Raw genomic sequence first — 20,086 nt, 5'->3', positions numbered from 1 at the left:
TTTAATCAATGTTAAATCAAGAAAAAATTGCAATCTAAATCTAATGGAAGACATTGGAAGCATCCTCTAAAGAATTTTAAGCTATATTTTACCTCTAAATTACCTATATTTTGCCTCTAAATTGCCTATACCAACCTACTAGTTTTTTAGCTATATTTGGGAAGTATCATTTTTTGAATTATAATAAGGAATAATCAAGTTATTAAATAATATTAATTCATTTTCTACAAAATTATATTATTATAAACATATATTTACAAAAATTTAAGGGTATTTTTAATTATCTCTAAAATCTTACGATTTTACGATTCGATTTTACGATCCGATTTTATGAATCCTTTGTCGATCTCACTTAAAATCCCGATTTTAACAACCTTGCTCACCACAAGGCTTCGCCACTAGCTTTTGCCATAAGGCTTTGCTTTCGGCGCAAGGATTTGGTTTCGCTACTAGTTTCGCCACAAGGATTTGGCTTTGCCGCTAGTTTTGCCGCAAAGATTTGGCCCTGTTGATGCTCAAAAAATGGGTTAGAAGGTTCGCAGGCATCTTCCCTTGCGAAGACTTTCCGATGTCAAAGTCAGTCTCGAATCCCAACGTTTATTCACCAAAACAGTAAAGATGCATTCAAAATGTCTAAATTTTACCGAAGCTGGAAGTCCTCATCAATGTCTTGTAGTTGGGTATTTATAGGGCATGGTTCTCAAGGGTGTCTGGTGCCAACACGTGTCATCTATTGAATGGATCAAAGCCAAAAAAAGGGGGAGGTTGCTACGAAGCCGCAGCGAGGCAACTGGGCCTTGCAGCAAAAGTTGCTGCCAGGTAGCTTGGCGTCGCAGCAAACAATCACGAGGCTGCTCCTCGCAGCAAGCAGCCGCGAGCCTACTTCTCGCGGTCGCGAGGCAACTCGCAGCTAGCAGCTGCGAGGCTGCCTCTCGCGGTAGCGAGGCTGGCCTTGCAGCTAGCCTGTGCCACGAGGTTGGTAGCAACTGGTGGCAATTCTTTTGCCGCCAACCTCTTCATTTTTTCATCTCATTTTTTTAATATTTTTTTATTTTTTCTCCTTATTTTTTCATGGCACAACAATTGCCCCCCACTCTTTTGTTTTGTCTTTAGACAAAATTTGAAGAGTAAAATATCAGCCAAGGAGTCGAGTCTAGCACCTAAACTCAATCAAGGGTTCCAGAATATATACCTGAAGATCTTACGTGCAATACCCCCAAGAGCCCAGAGAAGGGTAGTATATATCGAGGATAAATAAGGAAGAAAACAACACCAACTGGATAACTTTTGGACTAAATGTAGGCAAGGAACTCCGGGGTTAAACGTGCTTGAGTTGGGGAAGCTCAAAGATGGGTGACCCCCTAGGAAGTTCCCGTAGGTCTATCAGGATAAGTTGTTCTGGTCTTTCCTATCGCTTGATGCGGGATGTTACAAGTGGTATCAGAGTCGACCCCCGAGCCTCTGAGCGCGATGGTGGGGTAAACCTCGGCGAGGACACTGAGTCCCTAAGGGGGGAGCGTGTAGGCACCTTAGACGAATCCCACATCGTCCATGCAAATGGGGGAGATCTGAGATCAATTGTAAAGTCGCATGACGATGACGTCATATATTTAAGGGGGGGAGAATGTAATACCCCCAAGAGTCCAAAGAATGGTAGTATATATCAAGAATAAGTAAAGAATGAAACAATACCAGCTAGATACCTTTTGGATTGATTGTAGGCAAGAAACTCCGGGGTTAAACGTGCTTGAGCTGGGGAAGCTCAAGGATGGGTGATCCCCTGGGAAGTTCACGTAGGCCTCTTAGAGTAAGTTGTTTCGGTCCTTCTTATCACTTGATGCGGGATGTTACATTACACCAACTAGGGGCTTAGGTACCAAATTATCTTCTGGGCAACCATGCCCTCGAGAGATAGGTTCCATTACGGAATTCTTGCCAGGTATCCGAGCTTGCCGGGAGGCCTAGGCGCCAGATCAGCCAAGGAGTCGGGTCTAGCTTGGAAGTATAGCACCAGACTCAGTCAAGGGATCCCGACAAACTTGCGGGCACAATCTTCGGAGCATCCGGTGATCCCAGGACGGATCATTGTGTTCTCCATGTCTATCTTTCGAGGTTAGTTTATCTTAGGGAATCTGGGTTTGGCCAATGGTCTGGCGCGAGATTCCTACCAAACATCCGAGTTTGTCGGGAGACCTAGGCGCCAAATCGATCAAGGAGTTGGGTCTAGCTTAAAAGGCATAACACCTAACTCAAGCGAGGGATCTGGGTGAGTCTGCGGGCATAGGCATCGGATGTTCTGGTGATCCCGGGCCAACTCATGGTCATAGGCACCAGATTGCAACTGGGTAACTTAACTCCGATAAGCGAGATCATGGAAAAACTATCATAGGGTTGTTGTCTCTTCATGCCTTCCTTGAGTTAGTCTACCTCAGGGAATCTGGGTTTGCTCAGTGGTCCAGCGCGAGATTCCTACCAGACATCCGAGTTTGCCAGGAGACCTAGGCGCCAGATCTACCAAGGAGTTGGGTCCAGCCCAAAAAGGCATAGCACCGAACTCAAATGGGGGATCCGGGTGAGTCTGTGGGCATAAGCATCAGATGTTCTGGTAATCCCGGGCCAACCCGTGGTCATTGGCACCAGATTGCCACTAAGCGACTTGACTTTCGACAACGAGCTTATGCTAGAGCTATCACGTGATCACTTCACTTCTTTTCCGCCTTCCTAGCGCCAATCTACCTCAGGAAATCTGGGTTTGGCTAGTGGTCCAATGCGGGATTCCTACTAGACATCTGACTTTGCCGGGAGACCTAGGCGCCAGATCTACCAAAGAGTTGGGTCTAGCTCAAAAAGGCATAGCACCGAACTCAAACGAGGGATCCGAGTGAGTCTGTGGGCATAGGCATCGAATGTTCTGGTAATCTTGGGCCAACCTGTGGTCATCGGCACCAGATTGCCACTAGGCGACTTGACATTTGGAAGCGAGTTGTGCTTGAGCCGCCATACCTGCATGACACATGCAAATAATCTAGGCCCATGGAGATTTTACATGGTTCGACTTATAGTTTTGCCTACTCCACGGGAATACAAGGGATATATTCTTTTATTTATCGGGGGATGTTATTACAATGGAAAATTAAAGACAATTCTAGCCTCCAGCCGGGTCGAGTAATGCTTCTGATGACAGGCTTAACTCTACGTCTCGTGCTTTATCCCTTCTCCTGGGGTTAAAGATGGGAAGTACCTCTCGAGGTGCACGGTGTTTCAAGCTTTTTCTATCGTCTCGCCTTGTAATGTCGGTAGTGTGCACATGTTAGAGCCTAACATCTTCTGAATTTTGTAAGGTTCATTGCACTTTGGGCTGGGTTTCCCTTCCTCTTCTATTACCTTCCCCTACATCCAAAATTTTCGTTTGGATGATAAACTGTTTTGCTCAGTCGAATAATTCAATCACAGAATTTGGCTCGGAGAAGGCTAAGGATCTTTTAAGCGAGGCGTGTATAGTTCCGTTTAGCAGGGCTAACGCCGCCAATCCGACTAGGAGATCCCTTACTTCCTGCGTCGCGGCTTTGAATCGTTCGATCTATTATTTTAGGGATTCATTCGGCTTTTGCTGTAAACTCATTAGATATATTGCACTCTTCTTCTTCGGGAGATAGACGGAGAATGCATTTAGGAATTCTTTCTTCAACTGTTCGAATGATCGTATATGTCCTATTGGTAATTCAGTGAACCACTGTTGCGCTTGTCCTACCAGGGAGAGTGGGAAAGCCCTGCACCTAGTGACCTCATTCCATCCACATAAACGGCCACTGCGACAAAATGGTGTAAGTGTTTTTCGGGGTCTTCCCTTATTGAGTATACCGAAAGCTGTGGTAATTCGAACCCTAGTTGCATTGGTTGCTTTTGGAGTTCCTCCGATAGAGGGAACCCTTTCGAGGGAGTTACCTTTGGCACCATCATCACTTGTTTCTGCTCTAACACCTCTTCTATGAGGCGTTTGATGTCAGACACGCTGAGTGTTTCCTGTTTCGCTTCATTTTGGCAAAGAGATGGGTTATAAGGGACTCCTGAGTAGGTGTTTTCTGTTGTCTCTCTATACGTGGAAGCTTTTCTTGCCCTCCTTCTATTTTTCCTTCTCGAGTCTGTTACTTCTGGGATTTGGCTATTCAGCTCTGGAGTTATGATTCTTATCCCCTGTCGAGGGGCCCTTGGAGGGTTGTCTTAGGATCTCCGATGTTCTCCCCTCGTATCGATTTGTCCCATATGGGGAATGTGAATATCCGGCATTAGTTCATGTAACAAAGCAGTGACTTCCTGTAGTCTTCTCATATTCTCCTCATTGTTCATCCTAAGTTCATCATTCTGTTGTTTCAACTCCTCAAAATTCTTCTGCAATAGTTCATAATCTGAGAGTAAGACTGTGGATGGAGCTATTCTTGAAGTTCCCACGAGATTTCCATTTGGAATTGAAAACTGCCCAAATGAGTGTTGTTCCTGACTAATGGGCGCTGCATGTGGGACTTGCTTCTCTCGCTCTGTCGCATATCTCCTCAATCCAACTACGTGTGCTTCTCCATGCTCTGAACGCTCCATGCCCCCTAGTCCAGTGGTATGGTTGCATTCAAGCACAGGAAAGTTCCCGGAACACACTTCGTTGTTAGGGTGATTTATTAAAAATTTTGGTACTGTAGAGTGCACCTGATGGGGGCCTTTCGTGGCTCCTGTCCTGGTACAAGCGCTTATTCGGGCGGGGTCAGGCGAGTTCACCCAATCGGCTGATCTTGTCCCTCTCGGCATTTTGTGTTAAGATTGGTTTTTTGTTGCATTTCCCACAGACGGCACCAAATTGTTGTTGCCAAAATACAATAATTAAAATTTGTGATGTGGGGTCCACTCGAGTGAAGTTAGGTTGCCGTAAGAGAAGTCGCCTCAAGGGAGTTTGCCACAAGGATTTCGCCGCTAGCTCTTGCCACAAGGTTTTAGCACTTGCTCTCGCCACTAGCTCTCACCACAAGACTTCGACACTAGTTCTTGCCACTAGCTCTCACCACAAGCTCTCGCCACTAGCCCTCGCCACAAGGCTTTGCTCTCGTCGCAAGGATTTGGTTTCACCGCTAGCTTCGCCGCAAAGATTTGGCTTTGCCGCTAATTTCGCAACAAGGATTTGGCCTTGTTGATGCTTAGAAAATAGGTTAGAAGGTTTGTGGGCATCTTCCCCCGTGAAGACCCTCCGATGCCAAAGTCAATCTCGAATTCCAAAGTTTATTCACCAAAACAGTAAAGATGTGTTCAAAATGTCTAAATTTTACCGAAGTTGGAAGTCCTCATCAATGTCCTGTAGTTAGGTATTTATAAGGTACGGTTCTCAAGGGTATCTGGTCCTGACACGTGTCGACTACTGAATGGATCAAAGCCAAAAAAAGGAGGAGGTTGCTACGAAGCCGCAACGAGGCAGCTGGGCCTCACGGCAAGCAGCCGCGAGCCTGCTTCTCGCGGTCGCACAGTCGCGAGGCAACTCGTGACTAGCAGCCACAAGGCTGGCCTCGCAGCTAGCCTGTGCCACGAGGTTGGCAGCAGCATATGAAAAGGCTGGCCTATTGCCGCCAGCCTTTTCATTTTTTCATCTCATTTTTTAATAATTTTTTACTTTTTCTCTTTATTTTTCCATGGCACAACAGTAACATTATCCCACAATTAAAAAAATATACCATCATATTAACACAAAATTTATGTGTAATGTTGGTACTATATCTCTCTCTTATGTAAGGGTGAGAATTCGATAAGTTTTGTTACCAAATCAATTAAAATGTTGAAATCGAAAGAATTGATCTTGCGTAAAAAATCAAATTGAATCAACCTAATAAATACGAAAACCAAACAAATTGAAAAATAAAAAAATAAGCAAATATGAAAAATCAAACCGATAGAAAAAACCAAAAAAAAAAAGTGAAACTCGAGTAAAAATAATATTATTCGATTAAGAATAACTCTTACCCAATTAATCTTTGTGAACAAATTTTAGTGTAGAAATAGTATTTGATTAAAAATATTTATTACTAGAATAAAAATGATATTATTCAACTAAAAAATTTATCTTTCTCAAGTAAAACTGATGTTATTTTATTAAAAAGTTTCTCTTATTCAAGTAAAAATGACATTTTGGTCAATTCAGTTATTTTAATTTTTTTTAATACAAAATATCGAACCGAATTAAAATAACTAAAATTGCAAAGTTTGAAAATTGAACCGACCTTTGGCTTGAACCAATAATTTTTTTCAATTCGATTTAATTATTTTAGTTAAATTAAAATTGTGCTCACCCCGACTCTTATGTCTATTCTTGTACATTAATTCCTATAATCTAATAAGAATATAATTTATGGTAAGAATTTACTTAAATACGTCATTATATTTTTCCACCTAGATTGGATTTTCTAATTTAGATTTCAATATGTTTAAGTTAATATTTTATAATAGTTGTGATTTAATGATTTTAATTTTGATATAAGAAAAACAAAAATAGTGAAAACTGTGAAATTGACACATAAAGGCTCATTGCCTTTGGAGTTGGAAGATGTTTTGCTAAAATCACAAATGTAAAGTTTACTTCACTATTGCAAAGTTGTGATTATTTTACAAATTAGATATTCCTATTTATTTAAATAAAACAAGTTTATTGAGCAAAAAGATTCACAAAACCTCTTCAATGAAGGGCTCATAGAGAACCCCCTTCACCAGACCCACAAAGGAAGCCTCAGGAGAGTCTTTCGAAGAGTTTCTCTGAAATAACCAAACAATTCAACAAGATGTTTTGGAATTGCTAAGTTGAGATTATTTTACAAATTAAAGATTTTGATTTATTTAAATAAAATAAATTTGTCGAGCAAAAAGACTCACAAACCCTCTTCGATAAAGGGCTCATAGAGGACCCTTCACTAGACCCACAAAGGAAGTCTCAAGAGACTATTTCGGAGAGTTTCTTGTAGTGCATTTTTCTGATATTTAATGTATATTGTTGTCTTTAATATCTTTTCCTTAAAAATTAAAACAAATAATTTCGAGATTATGAAAGATCTTGCCACTTGTCATCTATTGCCTCTATAAATAGGAGGTAACTCTTTATCTCCACATACGCAAAAATAACACACAAAATTCTCTGCATTCTTTTATGTTTTTCGACAAATATAACTTAAGCATCGAAAGGTTTATGTAAAAATACTCTTCGCCTTTCGACTAACTTGTTTTGACAAAAAACTTGACAGCTCAAAAATGGTTCCCTAATAAGAACTCAAAATGACTGTCATAAAAATAAATGTTCATTTATGGGTAGTTTTTATTAATTATTTTTAATATTAATAAATAATATTGCATTAACTTGTCAAAATACTACTTGATATTTATACAAAACATTGAAAAAAAAAAAAGAGAACAATAAATAATAGAAAAAAAACTAAACACAAAAAAACAAGAAACTAAAATTGAATGCAATGGGAAGTAGACATCTCTACCAAAGGATTCTTCAATATCCTATAGTTACTATAGATGGAACTAGGGTTAACAATGGTTTGATTTGGTTTTGATTTTTGCCAAAATCATAACCAAACCAAACTTAAATTACTAAAACCAAAACCAAACCATTACCCATTTGATTTTAAAAATTTAAAACCATAACCAAACCATTCGGTTTCGGTTTAGTTTCGGTTTAACCATGGTTTTTTTAGTTTAATCCATGTCAACAAATAAAGACAAATAGCATTCATAAATTTTTTCGATAATTTCACAACAAACAAAGATAAATTCTAATAAAGTTATCTTATTCTTGCATAAAGTTACAAAACTTATTGAATATAAAATCATATTTCCAAACCTACAATTGTTAAGATCAATAAATTAATATGTGCATAATTAAATTGTAATTTAAGCTAAAAAAAATTAGCTACGAAAGTTAATACCTTCATCAACAACATTAATATATTCTTCGTAAATTGATGTATATCCATCTGAAATGAATGAGCCAACTCCATCTAACAAAATTATAAATATAAAAAATAAATTAATATGAAGAAAGATGAGGTAGAGAGCGAGAGACAACGAGGGTGAGAGAGATTGAGGGCGAGCGAGAGCAAGAGGGGCTAAGCCCTAGCGAGAGCAAGAGAGATCTAGCGAGAGCGAGTGAGAGCAAGAGAGATGCAAAGAGCGAGGGCGATTGGCGAGCTCACGCGGAGGAGCAAGAGAAATGAGGCAGAAAGGGTGAGAGAGATTGAGGGCAAATGAGAGCAGGGGCTAAGCCCTAGCGAGAGCAGGGGCTAAGCCCTAGCGAGAGCAAGAGAGATCCAGCGAGGGCGAGCAAGAGCAAGAGACATGCAGAGAGCAAGGGCGAGAGTGGGCGGACGAGCAAGAGGCGGCGAGGGTGAGAGCGAGGTTGAGAGAGGAAGGAGAAAAGAAAGGGAGAAGGGTTTGCAAGCAAGGCAATTGGGTTAGAGTGGGCTAGTCTCAGGTGGACGGGGTTGTATATAATATATTTTATATATACATATTATACATATTATATTATATATATATTCGGTTCGGTTCGGTTACCCACCATTCGGTTCGGTTTCGGTTCGGGTTTTGGTTTGGTTTTAGTGAAAACTATAACCAAACCATACCCATTGAAACAGTGTTCGATTTTTTCCCGAACCAAACCATTACCCAGTCAAACTGTTTTTAACCGCGTTGACCGGTTCGGTTTAGATTCGATTCCCCACGATTTCGATTGCAATTGCCATCCCTAGATGGAACTATTAGACAATATGACATGAACAAAGAATTTAATTTATTATAAGATTAAAAATATAATTAAAGTGTTACAAGTTTCTTTATTGTCAGTAGTAATATATTTATTTGTCGTAGAAATTCGTCTCTAAGTTTCAAGAATTTTATGAGAAAGAAAAGTATTAGAGGGCACAAAATATTTCATATGCAAACACTCTAATGCATAAGTTATATTCCAATGAAATTGTAAAAGAAAGTGAAAAACTATTTAAGGTAAATAGTGTATTTAAAGAAATTGGAGTTTAGTTTTTTATAACTAAGCTGAAGAATTAGTTACGAAAGTTTTTGCATTTTATGCATTTTCAGGAGATCCTACGGGTTTTTCTAGAGACTTGAGTCCTTCTCCGTAGAGATGTCTTACTTCCCTAATTGGAGCCTTCTGCAAGGGTCTCTCAGAGACTCCAAGAGAGTCTTTCGGAGCCCATTGCACGATATCTATTTATTTTTTTGGGCTTCATGTTCTCTTGTTCGTGAGTTAGCCTTTATTACTATTAAGCCTGAATCCATCAGTTTTTATTTTAAAAATGTCAATATTTTCAGACACAAATATTTTCTTTATAATAAAAATAAAAATTAACAAAAACTATGTAAAATTAAATACACAAAAACAAACAAATAACAGTAACATTAACGGGCTTATTTTGCAACATGATTGGTTGGCAATGGGCCGGGTAGTGGGCCGATATCAAATATAGCATTGAATTAAACCGTTTCGGGTTAATTTGTTAAGAATAATTATTTTAGGTACAATAAATATATATTATTATTTTTTAAAAATTACATTTTATTGTATCTCATTTTTAATTTGGAAACATTCTTATTAGTTAATAATAAATAAATTATACATAAAATATTTTATTAATTAATAAAATTATTTTATAACAAAAAATAAAATATATTTTATCTAAAAATAAAATACATTTACTATTGTTCGCTACACTACACCACACTATAAATTGTTTGTAACACTGAAACAACACTCGAACCCGGGCACGTTAGTGTAATACAAATACATTGATGTATAAGAATGAAAGAGGATATATTTGATTTCGATTTTGTTTTGTTTTGTTTTTTTTAATTTAAATTTATTTTTTAACACTCACAAATCAAATCGAATCGAATCAAATTAATACGTTTTTCCTAATTTAGCTGCACACTGGAAAAGAATGAGAAGGTGGAAACGGTTTTGTTTAAACTTTGAACACGAAATAAATGTTCTTTCTTACGGAATTAATTAATATAAAGTAATAATAATAATAATAATAAAAATAAAGAAAGAAAGAGAAAAAGACGACGATGACGATGGGGCAGTGGCAGGGGCACCGCCTCCCGCAAAACTCGCAGCCATTTGAATCTTCTCGCTCACGCAAAGCGTGCCCTTATTTATGTACACTGCACAGTTCCAAACCCTAACAGGCCCGCCTTGTCCTCCCTCTTGGAACTGGAGATCGAGCGCCATGTCCACGGCAGATTCGCCGCCTCCTCCTCCTCCGCCGGCGCCCCCCAAACCCAATCGAAAGCCTACTGAGGTGCGATCCGTCTGGTCCGACAACCTCGAGGCGGAGTTCGGGCTTATCAGCTTGGTCATCGACAAGTATCCTTTCGTTTCCATGGACACCGAGTTTCCTGGCGTGGTCATCCGTCCCGACGCCGGAGTGCCCTACTTGCAGCACCGCAACCCCGTCGCGCATTACCTGATTCTGAAGGCGAATGTCGATCTCTTGTGTTTGATTCAGGTCGGTCTCACTCTGTCTGACGCGGAGGGGAACCTCCCCGATTTCGGTACCGACAAGACCTATATTTGGGAATTCAACTTCCGAGACTTCGATTTGGCCAACGACCCCCATGCCCCGGACTCGATCGAGTTGCTGAAGCGGCAGGGCGTTGATTTCGAGAAGAATCGGGGGTTTGGGGTCGACTCTGTGAGGTTCGCCGAGTTGATGATGTCGTCGGGCCTAGTGTGCAACGATTTGGTGAGTTGGGTGGCGTTTCACAGCGGGTACGATTTCGGGTACCTGATTAAGATCTTGACTCGGAGGGCCTTGCCGGACGAGTTGGCCGAGTTTCTTACTCTGCTCAGGGTGTTCTTCGGGGGTAGGGTTTATGATGTGAAGCACCTTATGAGGTTTTGTGAGAGTCTCTATGGCGGGTTGGACCGCGTTGCCAAGACGCTTGAGGTGGAGCGTGCAGTTGGGAAGTGCCATCAAGCTGGTTCTGATAGCTTGCTCACTTGGCATACGTTTCAGAAGATAAGGGAGGCTTACTTCTGTAAGCAGGATCCTGAAAACTATGCTGGTGTGCTGTATGGCTTGGGGGTTTTCTGAATTTCCGTAGCATCTAGAATTACCTTATGCAGTAAGTGTGTACAATCAGTGCTTTAATATCAAAAAAGTGGTGCAGATAGTTTCTTCTTGATGTTTGGGCTTCTGAATCTTGATTTCTTCATCTCTGCATACATGCAAACTAATGCCCCTGCAACTCGCGAACACACACGCACTTGTATATATCACACATGACTACTCGGACATGCATACTTACCGAACTTATCTTTTGTTGAAGGGTGTCAGGATGTTCTCTGTTCTCTGTTGCCATGGTTTTTGTTGTAATAGTTAAACTTCTGTTCAAATTCTTAGTTCGAAAATACAAACATGGGATGGATAACAAGAAGCAATTGCTTCATACCCGATTGAAAGTGTGGCAAATAAGTTTGAAGATTTTAGTGTTGGTTAAGTGTGCACAGGTTTCCGGTTGGTAAAGTGGAGGAAGGGCTGGATTTCTGGTTTTTTTATTAGTAATTGGGAAGGTCGGGCTGCATTTATCCCCAGTCTTCATTTTGGGAATAACACCGTACTTTTTTGTGATATGGAGGAAGTGCTGAGCCTTGTTGGGGATTTGTTTTGGTTTGACATTCAAACTCGAAGATTATAAACGCGTAAGAGGGACTATAATAGGCTCTCTGAAGGATAATTTTTGGTAATCTTGCCTGTTGGGGAAGGGTTTTCATTTCGGTTGGTGCTGGGTTAGATATCAACAATCTTAGACTTGGTAACGAGGCCATCCTTGGAAATTTCTATGGAGGTTCTCTCATGGAAGGGATAGATGGTAAGGGCTCTAGGATTAGCTTGTTTTAAGATAGTTGGTATGCCATCTTGTGAACCTTTTTCTTTTGGCTTAAACCAGAGGTGGTTGTGGGTGAGTGCTTCCATTCTGCCTGTGAAGGTCCCTCACTTTTGGAGGAAAGGTTTGAGGAATTGAATTGATGATGGCTTTTCTATGCATCTTCATGGTCATGTATTTTCCGGGCAGGGAGAGAGGCTACATGTGTTTGGAGTCCAGGACAAGATTTTTAGCTCATTCTACAATGTTCTTTGTAATTATGTTTATAATTACTGTGAGTCCTTCACTAGTTAACTATATAAACATTGAGGGCTACCCTACACTTTCCCATCTTCAAAGAAATAAAGGAAAGATGTGGTAGAGAAAGAGTAAAAGAAATTGGCAAGAAATGACATGGGAGAGAAACTGGAGGGGAAATATACATGCTAGAATCCAATTATCTTTTCTTCGATAATCTTAATTATCTTTTCTTCGATAATCTAGGTAAGCTTTATAACCAAGCCTATTAATGTGCAAAGAAGCATAATAATTTCTAAGAATGAATTTAAAAGATATGATCAAAATTTCAATTCCCAATCCCAGTGGACATAAAATTCTAAATGAATAAGATCCTAAGGCACCTGGCACTCTTCATCTCCATCATTATCTCCTTGTGAGTAGAACTCTGGTGGATGAGACTAATATAATGGATCATGTCATGTAGAATTGGCACGGCATTGCCTTGTGAAATAGATGGCTTAAAAAGGCTCCAGTAAGGAATCACATTTCAACAGTGAAGCTTCATTTTATTTCATATCTGAAAGCAAGTGAAACGAATGCACATCAAATCCAAGGGATGTGAAATAATATTGTTGCTTGGGGATAAAAAAGTACATGGAATGGTTTGGTAGGATAAAACTTAAAACTAGCATGTGTGATGAGATAGTTGCCAATATTGTAATCCAATTTCTATGAGTACATTTGAATATCATGTTCAAAATTTTCACCTTTTCCCAGTTCAGGCAATGGAAGACATACACAGATTTTGTCCTTGGTTTGCCAAGAATTGATAAAGGACATAAATTTCTTTTGGTTGCAATCTATGGGCTATGCAAAATGGCTCATCTTATTCCTTGTAATAAAGCAAGAAGCTTTAGGTGTAGCTAAATTATTCTTTAAAGGGATTGTTTGTGTACACGGGCTTACATTTGTTGCCCATTTCCCTTGTGTCTGACAAGGTGTTAAATGGTGTTAATTATTTTTGGAAGACTCATCATAAATTATTTGGGACTGATTTTTTATATTTTGGGAGGGGGGCGCTTTGCATCAATGAATTCAGATTTATATTTGTCAATTCCCAAGTTTGGTTATGGTTTTTGTGTTTGGGTTTAGCTAGTTTACTATTAATAATCATTTAGTCTTTTTCATGAGCCTTTTTTTGCTAGATAACAGTGTATTGTTAATGAGTTTTTACCTTATTCATTGACCATATCCTAATACCTCTTGATGCTTGGCCTTTGAGTCTGTTTAATTCTTTTGCCAACACGTCTGTTATCTATATACTGATTAAAAGAAAATTTTCGTTAAGTTATGAAAATTATATTCTTCTTGATATGCATTAAATACTAGATTCTAAATACTGGTAAGCTCAGGATGTACATGGAAATTATGAACTTCTCGTTGACATCCATCTTAGGTTACTAGATACCATGATTCATGTGCATCCTTAGCTTATCATAAAAATTCATTTAAGATAGTTCATCCTCTTGACCATTGGAGGGTTTCCTAATATCCCTATACAGGGGCATACTGTACATTTGATCGATTTACCTATGGAGATAACCATGCCTGTTGTTTCCAATTTGGGGTCTTGATTCCTACGTAGGCACCTTTGAGTGTCTTAATTTGTCCTCAAATTCTTTTGTAGGATAGGGTTTTTTATCCTTCAACTTTAATGCATGTTTCTCATCTTTTGCCACTTCCTTCACCATGTTATGGTCAGAGATTGAAGAAGCTCTATAAAACATAGGTCATTGTGTTTTTCACATTGGGTTTATTGTTGGTTTAATTCCAAGATGGAGATTCAGTTTTGATTCCTTGTTATTCTAACGAGTTCTTGTCAGCCAAGGAGAATTGATGGACATCAAGAAGGAAAATGCTCAGAGTATTATAGAAGGAGAAGGAAGAAAGGAGTCCAATAATTTGAGGATTAAAATTCATTTACTATCTTTAGGTTTAGAACCATCTTAGCGGGATTAAGGCTTGAAATTGTTGGCACCTTGTATTTCTAGTCATTTTTAATATTTGGTTCTCTTAGAGTTCTGTCGTTTTTCTTTCCCTGTGTTTTTTCCTTCCTAGTTGTTCTCTCTCTCTCTCTCTCTCTCATCATAAGAGAATTGTTGAAATAAACTTATATTGTGATTGGTTGACAATTTATAGAGATTATTTGTAACTTGCCTTTACCTTCCCCATAAGGTTTTTTCTCCTACTTAGCTCCTTCTTGCTCGCTTTTTTGTATTTCCCATTCTTCTTTTTGTGCTAAGATCATCTCATGTCATTGACTCATTGGTTTATGATATGTATTAGTAACTTGCACATTCAGCATGCTGTGGGAATCAAAATTTAGCTTGTTAGACCATGCTAATAGAAGACATTTATTATGTTTTGCTTGCTAGAACTTGTGTGCTGTATTTGTTATACACGTGGAAGGGGGGTGTAGGTTTGTGTTTTATGATGATGATGTAGACTAGATGGAAGTTATGCATGTGCAATTCCTAGTAGATAAGAGGATGAAAAAAAATCTTCCCGAGTTTTACAAGCAGTTTGCTTGATGCCTGAAGTGTCGTTTATGTTACTTCCCTGCTGTTAAGGGTGTTGATGCATATTGAACTTGTATTAGCCATTGTGATTTTCTAGCCAACATCATGAGGAACCAAACCAAGATTCTCTTTTGTGACAACCCCACAAATTATACTAGCCAACAGGATCAATGAAAGTTGTAGCGATGGCACCTAATAGGTAATTCCCTGACATGACAAATCCTAGAAATGGAGAATCAGAGGCTAATAGTGGGTTTGAAATGTCCATTCCTTTACTCAATTTTAGACCTAAATTTGATGCGTGCTTGCAGTTTGCATTATTAGGTGTAGTTGGAGCCCCTTAGGCCTCCCAAATTTCAGTGAAGAGTCCATTCTGGTTGAAAAAGGAGACAACCGGTTGGAGTGAACAGCATTGTACGAGTGAATCTTGGCAGTTGGCAATATCACAGTTAGGTAACAAGTTGTGCTGTCAATTGTCAAATTCAGGTCTAGCCTAGGTATGCAAATTTGGCATCTATATGCGGATGGTGGTCCTCTTCTCTCTTTAAGAGATTTCCATAGAGAGTTTAATTAAGTTTATGCATGGGAGAGGATCAAAGCTTGAATCCCTGCTAATTGTTTTTGAATGACTTGACTTGAGCATATCAACAGGGTCATCCTCATCCACTTCACTTGGCATGAACGTCACTTTCCCATTTGATTCTGAAAGGCATTGGGACCTCAAGGTTTTCAGTTCTATATGGAGGTTTTTGTACTTTTTTCTTTGTTTGAAAGAAGATTTTTGAGGCCCTGTTTGGTCTAGATCATGTGTTTGTTTTCAGTTTATAAGTTTTTTTAGTTCTGGTCAGCACGATGTCCTTTATTTTAATCTCATTTTCCTTTAATGTTTTTACAAATTTATGCATATATTATCTAATTTTGGATCGACACGTCACATTATGGAGTGCGGAGCAGGCCGCCCAAGATCAAAGGGGCATGAAAATGATGAAGTTGAGAAGTTGAACACATGCATCGCATTGCATGGGCCACGGGGGGGGGGGGGGGGGGGGGGGTGTGTATGTATGTATGTAATGTACATCTAAGCTTTAAAGAACCAGTGGGGGCCACTTGGCAACGGTAGCTGTACCATGGTCCCTTATTTCTCAAGTATGAAGACAACATTTGTATTTGTAGAAACCCAAATCCATTATGCTTCAAATCATGTCATGTGCCAGCCCAGTGGGCCCCTCCCATTTCAGTGGTCACAACTTGGTTCATCACTATTTGCAACTCTATCTGGCATTTTAGCCAGCTCAAATTTGAATCCTTGTGTCGATCGGTTTCAGAACTCAATTCGACATAATAGATTTGATGATCTTAATATTAGGTGTCCAACAACCAACTTTCCTCTCTCTTATTTTAACTTGGGAAGTAACAGGAATTACTCAAATTCACAAGCAGATTTCTTGCTGGAATGGGTGAAAAGTTTCATCTATTAATATTAAAATTACATGTAATTTGCTTAGATTAGGAGAGAAGTAACGTCGTCCATGTGGATGGGTGGTTCATTAAATTAGGCTTCCCCCCATTGTGTTGTCATATTTTAAGGTATGAAATCAATGTGATGTATACAAAGGTAAATGAGTGAGTGGGTCTTAATGCATATCCTGTCCATCGCTCTCTTGGAGTCACAATCGCCAACTGGGAGTGCACGTGACAGAGGCTTATACTTTTAAATACTTCCAATAACATTGAGCCCCATATGTTGTTTCTCAAACCCCCTCCCCTCCCCTATTCTATCTTTTTTTTTTTATGATACTGACCACAAAATTAATAATCTTCTCGATTAGCTAAAGATGATGATTAGAATATATTTTCTTTCTTGGGCTTAAGTAACAAATGTCGATTGGCAAGGAAAAAAATGGCTTCCCAAATTATTGGCAAAGTTTAATACAAAAATAAAGATGTAGAATTTAGATTAAAATGGTACAGATGAATGAATGATAATTAAAAATAAATAATTATAAAGGAACCATAAATAAGTTTACATTATCGAGAAGAAGCTTAAAAAGTTACTGTTGAGTGAAAGAGGGGGAAGGAAGAGAGGAAACCCTATTACTACTACTACTACTACTACTGCCACATTCAATTGACTCTACCAAACAGCATTTACTTCCTTCCCTTGTTAAATGAATTTAAATTAATTTCTATGATTGGTTTTTTTTTTTTTTTTTTAAAACAAACTACACAAATTATAAACATAGCTCATCCTCAAAATTTGAATACCAGTCACACATATATCATCAACTATGGTCTCTTATATACGTTGGGTCTATTTGATTTGAATATACGTGTATATATATTATATATTTAAACTCATATAAAACGAAGACCCACCAATCTGGTCTTCTGGATTCCCACTTTCATCTCACCACACCATTCCTTAACCTTTAAAATCTTCCCCTGAAACTCTCTGCCCCTCCATTAATGCCGCAGCGAGAACTCCTCCACTGAAGAAGAACCCAATTCCATCATTCAAACTTCAAACTCGAACCCACATATATATTTCCTACCCAAAAAAACCAATGGCCAGGAAGAAGATCATGAAGCTCCACTTTCTCCCTTCTTGCGTCAGCCCCAGAACTCTCTCTTTCCGGGCCGAAAACGCCATCTTCAAGACCATCAACTCCGCCTACGCCGGCGTGGTCGACGCCCCTTCCGACCCCGCCAGCTTCGTATCTGAGCCGGAGGACTCTGCCGCCGCCGCGAACGCCGGCGAGTCCGTGGAGGCCGTGATCCGCGGGCTGCGCAACGCCGATCGGCTGTTCTTCGAGCCGGGAGAGACGAGCTCAATACTGGACGAAGCCAAAGGCGACTGCTTTCCGTTCAAAGAGAGCGTGGCCATGGAGCTGGATTCCAACGACCCCTGCCGGGATTTCAAGATATCAATGGAGGAGATGGTGGCGGCGCACGGGCTCAAGGATTTGGAGAGCCTGGAAGAGCTTTTGAGCTGTTATTTGAAGGTCAATGGCAAGAGCAATCATGGCTATATAGTTGGAGCCTTCGTTGATTTACTGGTGGGTTTTGCTTTCACTTCTTCTTCGTCTTGTTCTGATAATGATCAATCTTGTTCTAGTTTCACCGCCGTTCATTCGCCTAAGTCACCATTAATATCGTTTTCTTCTTCCACTTCTAATTCTACCAGTCCTTGTTTGTCGTCGGTGGAAGCCGTCGACGTTGAGATTGAACAAACAGTGGATTCTGGTTCATCTTCTTCGGCTGTTTGATGACCATTTTTGTACGTGTAAATTTAATCTAGTTTCAGAAATGATAGTGAAGGTTTATTGACTGTTAAGAGTGGATACGCCATTGGAGGAGCAAATGCATGTGCAGCCATGTGTTCAATGGAAAAAAAACAAAAAGAAAAAATAGCGAAGTAAGAACTATTTGCTTGTGTTGATTCCCAAGAACATTAATTAATTTCTACTTTGCGTAGTACTGCAGAAAAGAAGGAAGTGGTGTAAATGAAACCCAGTAAATATTATAGATTATTATTGTTACTACTATTATTATTATTTTATGTGTGGCCATAGAAATAAGATACATCTTAATCAAATTATATATCATATCTTCTACGAACATGAATCACTCTCAGTTGCCCAAGTAAGTACAAGGGTTTGCTTCAACGCCATCCTGTTCATATATATTTATTTATTCATGAGACAGACAGAAATAATGGTACAGTGATACTTTCTCATCAATTAATTCTCCCTGGTTTTTACTGAATCCAAGAGGGTTAATTTTGGGTAAACCCTGCAGCAACTCCGATCGCTTTCATACACGCGTTGATGGAGGATCCGAGAGATGAGATGAATGTATATGGTATGGAGAACAAGTTGGTGGACCAGTCATAGTACTGGTGCAACTAGCTAGCAATGATATTATATATAGATATATGTATGTGTTATATAGATAATTATGCATATTAAAGATTGATTAATATATATATATATAATTAAGTATAGAGTAGCTAGGGCGGGTGATGGATGGCCGTGAGTTTTGAAATTCGGATGGTCATTTTCAGATGGATAGGTACCATTCAAAGTGCAGAAATTTGGAGGAGCAGTGGTCCTAATTTGGATAGGTACCATTCTGCTTCTTCTGCCCAACATTATCTTCTCCCTCCAGAGAGAAACTGGGAACTGGGAATATTTAATTATTCGATTCGATTATATATAATGCACCGAAAATTGAGGATATATATATATATATATTGGCTGGGTTATATTATATATGCTGGGGAAATTTTATTTGCACCCATATTTTTTTTTCCTCTCCATTTCCACCTTCTACAATTGCAGCAATTATTTTTTTAAAATATTCTTTAGTGTATACATTCATCTCACTTGCTCTTTGCACACACCATCATCGTACCCAACAATCATCGCCCATCATTGCCGGCACAGTCACCCATCATCACACCCAAACCCAAACCCAAACCCTAGAGACGTTGAAACGCTCTTGAACTAGGGTTCGGGGACGTTGAAAACACCCCGAACCTTGGGGTTTGAGGAGGCCATCAGTGAAAGCTTTGCAATGATGGGCGGCTGCATTCCTTACTGCTGCCGACGATGATAGTCGGGTGCGATGATGGTGTGTGCGAAGAATAAGTGGGATGACTGTACACAAAGGGTATTTTTAAAAAATAATTATTATAATTGTAAAAAGTGAAGCAAAAGAGATGGGTGAAAGTAGAATTTCCCTATTTGTTAATCTGTAGCATGGATCGATCAATTAAGGGCCGGGGTCAAATCAAATGGGGTAACAAGCTTAGAAAACAAACGACGACTGATCGCCCGACATATATATATCCAAAGTTGCTCTGATATATATGTATTGCTTGGCTAACGTAAACTCGAGCTTTAATTTCACAAACAAACAGAATCACACGTCTGTGTTTGGGTCTCTCTCTCTCTCTCTCTCTCTCTCTCTCTCTCTCTGGGCTTGGTAGGCCACCTTGTCATCTCAGTCCTCTCTGGCATTAATCAGAACACACACACACACAGAGACTCTCTCTCTCTCCCTCTCTCTCAAATACACTGAAGAGTCGAGAGTGTGTGTTGGGGGGAGAAAGTTGCCACCAGCGATCTGAATGAATGGTGGTCGTCAGTGATGACACAGCTCGTGATATTCAACAGGAAAATGACATTACATATCTTAATTTCAAGCCCGCCGGATACATATATATTTTATAAATATATATATATATATACATGTATGTATATTATACCGTGACGATCATATAGTTTGTACTTTGTGGTGATAATGGGTCTGTTAGTTACTAGCTAGTTATGTGTACAGCAATCCGCTTAACTTGT

General features: G+C 39.4%; 2 protein-coding genes across 4 annotated transcripts; both read left to right on the top strand.

The window, feature by feature from the left end:
• The first annotated feature begins 10,138 nt into the window (after positions 1–10,138).
• Positions 10,139–15,010, top strand: LOC127789269 (probable CCR4-associated factor 1 homolog 11). The gene is made up of 2 exons (XM_052318133.1): positions 10,139–11,169; positions 14,034–15,010. The coding sequence occupies exon 1, from the start codon at positions 10,200–10,202 to the stop codon at positions 11,136–11,138; it is 939 nt and encodes a 312-aa protein (XP_052174093.1). The 5' UTR covers positions 10,139–10,199; the 3' UTR covers positions 11,139–11,169; positions 14,034–15,010.
• A 1,983-nt stretch (positions 15,011–16,993) lies between these two features.
• LOC127788854 (transcription repressor OFP13-like) lies at positions 16,994–18,644 on the top strand. Of its 3 annotated transcripts, none has more exons than XM_052317505.1 (2): positions 16,994–17,785; positions 18,528–18,644. In XM_052317505.1, the coding sequence occupies exons 1-2, from the start codon at positions 17,294–17,296 to the stop codon at positions 18,555–18,557; spliced, it is 522 nt and encodes a 173-aa protein (XP_052173465.1). In that variant the 5' UTR covers positions 16,994–17,293; the 3' UTR covers positions 18,558–18,644. The 3 variants fall into 3 exon arrangements, with proteins under 3 accessions (XP_052173465.1, XP_052173464.1, XP_052173463.1); XM_052317504.1 differs by lacking the exon at positions 18,528–18,644 and adding an exon at positions 17,914–18,402 and having other exon boundaries at positions 16,995–17,785; XM_052317503.1 differs by lacking the exon at positions 18,528–18,644 and having other exon boundaries at positions 16,997–18,324.
• The last annotated feature ends 1,442 nt before the right edge of the window (positions 18,645–20,086 follow it).

Source organism: Diospyros lotus, chromosome 13, assembly GCF_014633365.1.
Source record: "Diospyros lotus cultivar Yz01 chromosome 13, ASM1463336v1, whole genome shotgun sequence".
In the NCBI taxonomy this organism is placed as follows: Eukaryota; Viridiplantae; Streptophyta; class Magnoliopsida; order Ericales; family Ebenaceae; genus Diospyros; species Diospyros lotus.
Note: the sequence above shows the minus strand (reverse complement) of the source record. Positions and strands in the feature narration are given on the sequence as shown.